Below are 8454 nucleotides of genomic sequence, written 5' to 3'. Positions count from 1 at the left end.
CTGAGGGAGCTGGGATTGTTTAGTCTGCAGAAGAGAAGAATGAGGGGGGATTTGATAGCTGCTTTCAACTACCTGAAAGGGGGTTTCAAAGAGGATGGCTCTAGACTGTTCTCAATGGTAGCAGATGACAGAACGAGGAGTAATGGTCTCAAGTTGCAATGGGGGAGGTTTAGATTGGATATTAGGAAAAACTTTTTCACTAAGAGGGTGGTGAAACACTGGAATGTGTTACCTAGGGAGGTGGTAGAATCTCCTTCCTTAGAGGTTTTTAAGGTCAGGCTTGACAAAGCCCTGGCTAGGATGATTTAACTGGGACTTGGTCCTGCTTTGAGCAGGGGGTTGGACTAGATGACCTTCTGGGGTCCCTTCCAACCCTGATATTCTATGATTCTATGATTCAGCATCTCCAGGCAACAGACTCCACAGCAGCAGCAGCTCCAGGAACTCCAGGTGGTGATCCAGGCAGGCAGAAAGGACCCCTCTCAGGTGGTGGTGATGGTGGTTGTATCCACAACAGCAATGGTTGGGGTCCCTCACTCCTCCTCTCTGGGGAGTGGGCTAGCAGCCCCCCCCGCCTCGGGGCTGTAGTTGGAGCAGCAGCACCCGAGAGTGGGGGGTCCAGCAACCAGGTAGCAGAGAACCGGAGGGGTGGTGTCTGGCCCAGCCAAGGGAGCAGCTGGAGCAGCAGGGAGAGCTTAGGGCCTAGCAGCAGGAGTAGCAGCTTCCCACCTCCCTCCAAGCTAGAAGGCTATGGGAGAGCAGTGGGGGAGAGAGAGAGATTTGCTCCAGGCTAAACAAATCCCTGGTACCAGGATAAGTGAAATGGCAGCTGCTTCAGGTCAATTAAGATACCTGGGGCCAATTAAGAAGTTTCCAGAAGGCAGGGAGAAGGCTAGGTTGATTGGGACACCTGAAGTCAATCAGCAGCTGGCTGAAACTAGTTAAAAGCCTCCCAGTTAGTCAGGTGGGGGTGCATGTCAGGAGCCATAGGAGGAAGTTGGGCTGTTGGAGAGGCTGAGCAGTACACACCATATCAGGCACAAGGAAGCAGGCCCTGAGGTAAGGGTGAAGTGGAGCTTGAGGAAGTGAGGTCTGCTGTGGGGGAAGTAGCCCAGGGAATTGTAAATGTCATATTTCTAAAAGGTCAGCTACCATAGCTGATACTATTAGGATCCCTGGGCTGGAGCTCGGAGTAGAGGGTGGGCCCGGGCTCTCCATCACCTTTGCCCCCTGTTTAATCACTGAGACTGGGAGACAACAGAGACTGTGCAAGGAATGATAACTTCTCCTCACCTCCCTCGCTGGCTTATGATGAAAATGGCTCAGTAGACTGTGACCTTTGTCCCTAGAGGGAGAAGGGTTACGTGCAAGGTCACAGTGAGCCTCTGAGGCTAGCGAAATCCGCCAGGAAATGCGGGACCCATGGAGGCAAGGACAGAGCTTTGTCACACTGCTAATGAATTAGTAATTAAATGCATAAAGTTGACACTCAAATGCCATCTCTCTGTTTTAAAGTTGACATTCCAATGAGATTAATGGGAGACAATCTATTTCACACTTCTGAGTAATTTTTTTAGGTTGTCCACAGGCTTGGCCAGAGAGCATTACATCAGTTACACTCATTTGACAATTGGAAGGTCTTGCTCATGACCATGAGGGCTAGAAACTTACTTAAACAAACAAACAAAAAGATCAGGTTATGCACAATCTGATTATATTGTGCTGGCCACATAAACACAACTATCTGGCTGGATCCGACATCCTGGCACTAGGTGATTTAAATTTTAAAAAACAACAACTGTCTTCTTAATTCAAACAGCAGCAATTATCCAATTAGGGAGGCAGTTTGGAATCAGTTCCCTCTCCCCATGTAATGTTCCTGGATTTCCTTTTGACTCCTCAGTAGTTTCCCACCCTCAAAATGCTGGGTTGTGTCTGGTTTCTTTGTTGTGGATTTTGATTCCACCTGCAAGAAGAAGGTAGAGCAAGATAAACAGGATTAAAAATACACTATCTGTTTCTGTCTCTAGCACACACAGACCCTGCGAACACCAGGAGCAGCATCTGGACAACCTTCTCAGCAAGACCATAATGAATACACATTAACCCAATGTTTTAATATCAGGTATTAATCTTTAATTCCACATCACAGCAGTCGAGTGAATGGGGAAGGAAAAAAACCCAGCAGCTATTTACATCTAAAATTCACATCACTTATTTGTTGGTTCTGGAAACATGCTATCACAATATATACAATGAAATACCTTTAGGACACTTGTTCAAATTCTTTTTTTTCTTTTATGTTTGCTTTCCATTATAGTTAAGAGAGCTTTTATTGATTTTTTTTTAAACATGAATACACAAAAGAGAAGTGGTTAGAGGTTTTTGCCTTTTTTAAATAAGCACAGAATGCCAGAGGTTAAAAACACATTTACAGGGCAGAGTACCAGTCAGACAGCACAATCTATACATTTTTTGCTCAATTTCCTGTACAAATACACAGCATTCAAATGGGATATATACAAAAAATGCATGAAGGAAAAATTAAATATCACACTTTTTTTTCTCCTTCTGCTCTACAGCCTTTCCAATTTGGCTGCCTTCTCTCCCCCAACAGATATGTAATAACCCCTTCCCCACCCAAAGAGGGAAATAAAGGTTAAACAAAACAAAAACAAACAAACAAAAAGAGGAAAAAATCCCGTGGTCTTGCACCTGGCAACACAACCAAAACATTCTTCCAATCAATAAGCAACTAACTGGCAGATTAATGCAATTCTTCTCATTGCTTTGTTTCCATCATTGCCTCTGCCCTTTCCTTTTCCTCCAGACAGAGGGTGTAAACACCAGTGGTGGAAAATTTAATAGCCCAGGCTTTCAGCAGAGAAGTGGTGGCCCAAGAACCCAAAAGAAGCATTTTCAATTTCAAACTTGTTACATGAGTATGGAATGACCATGTTCCTTATAAATTATCTCTATTTACTATAGTTACACAGAGCACAATAAACAAACCCTGGTAGCCAAATTCAGCCCTAACTCAGAAAATGTAGTTGTGCCCACTTATCCCAGGGCTTAATTTGGGTTTAATTTTCATGCTGCTATTGGCCAAGCATACTTGCCCCAGAGAGTAGTATGAGTGTCACACTCACCAGATCTTAATTATAATAGAATCTCCCCCACCTCCTTCTCTTTCCACCCCACCACAATCGCCACTGCCCTCTGAAATTAGGCATTTAAAAAGAATAAAAAGTATTTTGCAAAAATTTGACCATGGTTCTGAATAATTCCTTGGAGACTCAAATCTAATATGTTTGTGTTAATTGAATTTGCTCCTTCATGAAACTTGGTGGCTATGGACCTGCTGTAAAATTGGCTGACATTTGTTTATATAAGCTAACTGATCATCTAACTTTTAGAAAAAGCCTTTACCAAAAAATAAAATAAAATCACACATCAAAGCTGGGCATCTCCATGCCGGACACTGTCCTTCTAATCAGTGCAGCATGATATGCATTAGGAAGTCCCTTAGAACTCTGGTTAGCAGTTAGCTCTACTCAGTCACACTGGCTGGATGTTTAGACTCACTCGAATGTTAACTCCAATTTACACACAAAGCTTTATGCGCAGACATCTTATTTTTTGCTCTAAAGGAGAGCTTAATACATTTCCAGATACAATAATGTTTAACCCTTCTACCAAAAAAGGAAAACAAGCGTCTTGTTCTAATAAAGTTTCATATGAAGATCCTGGGCCAGATTCTCAGATGGTGTAGATCGGAATATTCCATTCATTTCAATGGAGCTACCCTGATTTACACCAGCTGAGACTCTGGCTCTTAAGAGCTTCACCATTTTTCATTTCTACTCAGACCTGCCCTGGCATTTATGCAAGAGATGAAATGCCCATTGTGGATCAGATTTTAACACCTGTGTTTCAATGGTGAAGGATACAATGATTCCAGGTGTCCTGCTCTAGCAAAAGTAAAGGAAACGGGATAGATCTTCTTCTAGCCAGGCAGGCCAATGAAGAAAACAGAAGAATATTTCTTTTGCATGGGCTAGAGCTTAAGAAAGAATAAATGAATAATCTCAACACCCACCTCTATACAATGGCCACCTGAGTCCAAACTTGATACAGATTATCATTTTCAGGAGAATTTGGAAATGGTATATTTGTCCTATCACTTTGTATAGAGGTAGTGCTAAAGGTGACTTGCAAAGGGAAATGTTTCCTTTTTTGCTTCTTTATAATGTTTATGATATATAGGAAACAGCATGGATGGGGCACAGAATTGGGAGTCTGGATACCTTGGTTCTGTTCCCATTTCTGCCACTAATTTGTGTAGTATTGGGCAAATCCCTTAACTTCTCTGTGCTTCAGTTCTTCCAACTGTAAAGAGGAGGGGCATTGTTACTTATGATCCTAGTCTGGAATGTGCTTTGCAATCTACAGATGAAAAGTGCTGTACAAGTACTACGGATTATTATAAAATTATAAAGAATGGCTGAAATAAGGGGTTTTATTTTTTGCTTATTTATCTTATAAATATCATGAATATAAAATACTTGATATTTTCTTCCCTATTTTTGCTGGAAGATTTCTCAAAGGACTTGAAAAATTGGAAATTTCTCAGCTCTCAAATAAAATGGCAGTTTTAGTGGATCTTTCACCAACAAAGTTCTTCTCCCATTTGTCAGGTACTAAGCAGGTGTTAAACAAAGAAAACAAAAAACCCTAGAACTTAGAACAGCCTGACTAAAATTCCCTTCCCCACTCCACTGCTCTGGTCTCAATCTCTTGCTTTGTGTCACATCATAATTGCACTGAATTCTACAGTTCTTCATTCTACAGTCTGTCAGCAAAAAAGGGAAGTCCAGATTGGATATTTGTGCAATGTAAAAAACAAAGAGGGAAAAAAACCCTTAAAATAAAAAGAAAAACTTTTCAAGTCTTCTTTACACACCATAAAGAAGCAAAAAAGGGAATAAACATCTCCCCCCTTCCCTCTTACAGTTAATCTTTAAAATCCCTGAAGCTGGAGTGCACACTACACACTGGGCATTTCTTGCAGCTCACAGGGTTTCCTATCTGAAGGGAGAGATGGAGGCATTGTGTAGCAGCAGCAGCAAAATGTATCAGAAGGGAACAGAGGATATTACAGTAACAAACACAGTTAATGGATGTTGTTGTGGATTGTGCAGACTTTCAGTCCTGAAGCAAGGACTGGATATGATGTATTCAAGCCTTCTCTTCTCACTTGCTGAGTTATCAAGCAGTTGTTGCATGAGCCACTCAGCTGGTTCCTTGACTGGAATAAAAGTGCTGGTGACAACCACTGGCCCAGAGCTAAGCATGAGAAAAGGCTCAGAATTAGGTTGCAGCCCTAAAGGCTACATAACCCTCTCTTCCCCTGCAGTAAAGGTGGATATGGACTATGACTCCAGTGGAAAAGCAGCTGGCTTACCCAGGAAAAAAAATGAAATTAAGGAACAAAAACATGAAAAACCAAGTACATGTCCATGAACAACCAAAGGAGGCAGAGTTTGTTTAAAATGATACCTCAAAAATCAATATGGAAGCCTGTCAGCACTGGTTAGATCATTTCATCACAACTGAGTCAATGCAGGAGACTACTGTAAAGCTGTTTATGGTCACAAACATGGAAAAGCCAGTTTCTTCATAGAACAGCCGAGTTTCCATTGCCTGCAGAGAATGCACCTTCCAGCCTGACAGTTCATGGAATCCCTGAATTCAGCAATGAGCTTTCACTTCTATGCAGCAAAGAAACATGTCCCTAGTGCAACTGCTTCTACTTGTGTGCATCTCAAAACTGGGAGGAAAGCTTTTTAAAACAATTAGCCACATCCCCCCTTCAATATTTCAATTCTTTTCAGTTTCTGCAAGTCTCTATGGCTAACAACTTACATGCCACTTTGTGTGGTCTGATAAACTGCAGAAGGAATAAAGCACCCACTGCACACAAAAAATAATAATTAAAAATAACATAAAACCAAAACGTATAAAATACAATAAAAAGGAAAGCAGCAACCTCACATGCCAGCCCAAACTTTGTATGGGCTCCAGACATTAACTCATGGCAGTAGAAAGTAAAGAATTGGATTACTGTTCTCTCCTCTGAGTCCTAAACTTTTACATCTTTCTTCTGGTCACACCTGGAATTACTACACAAGCATCTTTCCAGGCAGTCCGGCTTACTGCTCACTGATGCCATGCTCCCATGCTACCCTGGCCTGCTCCTCCTTTCCACCACTAGCTGGTTGGGAGATTTTGCGATGCAGTGGCCGGTGTTTGTCTTCCTCTTCCATCATCAGCATCATTTCCTCTTCATTCTCCATGTTTGGGAGCCGAGCATGATATGGTTTTGGGGGGAGAGCTGGAGGGTCCATAGTGTCCTGAGGAATGACTCCAGATGGAGCAGAGTGACTTCGACATGGCTGGGACTTGAGTGACTCCAGAACTTCAGGTTCAGAGAGACTGTACCTGACAGGGAGGTAGGGTGTCTCTAAGTCGTCTTCAGTATTCCAGGCCTGGCTAGGGACAGAATCCATGGTGTCTGTGCGAGGAGGGGGCTCAGATGAGTGTCCAAAGTTACTCTCACTTAAGGAGGACACACCACTGCTGGCACTGCCTGACAGAGTGGAGTTACTTCCATCCAGGCCAGACTGGGGACTTGTGGGTGATGCAGGAATTGGATGAAGAGGAGACTGTTTAAAGAAAAACACATGTTAAAATCTGTGATTAGGCAATTTTGCATCTCAGTGGCCATGTTTCATTGTTTACAGCTCATTAATTACTGCCTAATTACTTTTGTATTTAAGAAAATAAGAAATCTGAGCCATTTGTACACCCACAACCTGATTTCCATGTACAAATACCTGTTTGTACAGGCAAATGTGTTTTTCCTGGATGCATCATCAAACAGTAAAAAACTAGCAGTCATGGTGGTGACACCCTCTTCTCCAATCCTATTTAACCTGTCCTATATCCCAGCATCTTCCATTCACCACACCTGCCTTGCTAGGATCTCCTACATTCCGTAAATATCAGGGTATTTATGTAAAATCTTGCAACACAAATATTACAGTGAAAACATTAAAATGTGTTACAAGTTTTTATACATTGATTTATTTTTTCAGTAGTTTTGCTATTTAGAAGTTAGTAATTGTTATTTATTAAAATTGTTTCAGTAGCTATTTCCTTTCCTTTCCTTTCAAGAGTACATATTAACTAGCTTCCTTTTGTCTTTTTATTTTAAAAGATTTAATGTCACACTGTGTATCCTTGCCCTGCCTAATGCATGCTGTCTCCCCCCAATTCCTGTAGCTCTCATTGTGGGCATCTCCACATTTATCTTATTTCTGTAGTTTCCAATTTTCTCTTCTCTCCTCTCTCTCCTTTTCCCTCTCTCTCTAATCTTTCTCAGCTGTCTTTTTTCTGAGGTTATGTCTATATTTTTCCTGTTGTTTCTCTATTCTCCATGTCCAGTCCTCTCCCCATCTCCCAGTCCTGGAAACCAAACTGTTTGCAAGTGAGGTCCAATGGGGTCTCATGGGGAATCAATCAGTTTTGCAAGTGGATCTGCGGCTATCCAGCCCTGTCCCCAATCTTCTCTGAGGCTATGAGGAAGTAGCTCCACCCAAGCAGGACCTTCCACAGCCATAAGGATTTTTGGTCTGTGACTTTATACTCTCATTTCTCTTTCCCTTCTCCCTCTGCTTCTTTTCCAGGTACTCTGTGCTACTTTATTCCCCTCTTCTTCTCTTCCCTTTACTGCTTCTCCTCCCAGCCTGCATGCTGCTCTGCTGCCTGGCTCCTCAGAGATGAAGTAAAAGTAAAAAGTTAGCTGAAGCTTAATAGCAGTAAATGTCAGAGAGTTTTGTTAATTTCACACTTGCAATCACCTATTCTGCTCCTCTCTCTACTCCACTGCTGATGCACACTGAGCAGGGAGTAAGGAAAAAGAACAAAGGGGGAGCAATTTCTAAAGCATTCATCAAATCTTGTTAATTTCAGTTTACTGCTCTGCTGGAAGCAGCACACAGAGAGAGACAAGTTTTAGAAAGCATCAGTATACAGCCTACTGATGTATATTGGCCCAACTGATTCATTTGCCAGCACATACATGCAGGTGCACCTGTTGTGTGCATGTTTGAAAATCTGGCCCTAAAGGGAATAGCAATGAATGAACACCCTTAGCAATTTGTTTGCTCTCTAATAAATAACACTCTCTTTGGCAGATTGATTCTAGAGGTTTTTATTATTTGATGAAAAGGACTGATTGGAGAGACAGCAGGCTAAGCTTTAGTTTTACTGTTTTCATTCAAAACAATGAGTTCCAGATGAGGTCATAGACCCTTTTTTTTTCTGTATGTATCAGGAAAGAGTAACTAACCCTTGCCTCTTGAGGCACAGAGTGGAAAGCATCTACTTTAA

At 42.0% G+C, this 8454-nt stretch overlaps 1 protein-coding gene across 1 annotated transcript in view; it reads right to left on the bottom strand.

The window, feature by feature from the left end:
* Positions 1-2113: 2113 nt before the first annotated feature.
* The window catches only part of DOCK3 (dedicator of cytokinesis 3), a 603029-nt gene continuing 596688 nt past the window's right edge, over positions 2114-8454 (bottom strand). Inside the window, 1 exon segment of the mRNA XM_043518507.1 lies at positions 2114-6725. Coding sequence (XP_043374442.1) covers positions 6213-6725 — 513 coding nt within the window. The 3' untranslated portion in view covers positions 2114-6212.

The sequence above is a fragment of the Dermochelys coriacea genome, chromosome 7 (assembly GCF_009764565.3).
Source record: "Dermochelys coriacea isolate rDerCor1 chromosome 7, rDerCor1.pri.v4, whole genome shotgun sequence".
Taxonomy (NCBI): Eukaryota; Metazoa; Chordata; order Testudines; family Dermochelyidae; genus Dermochelys; species Dermochelys coriacea.
The sequence above is the reverse complement of the archived record's forward strand: the minus strand, read 5'-3'. Positions and strand labels throughout refer to the sequence as shown.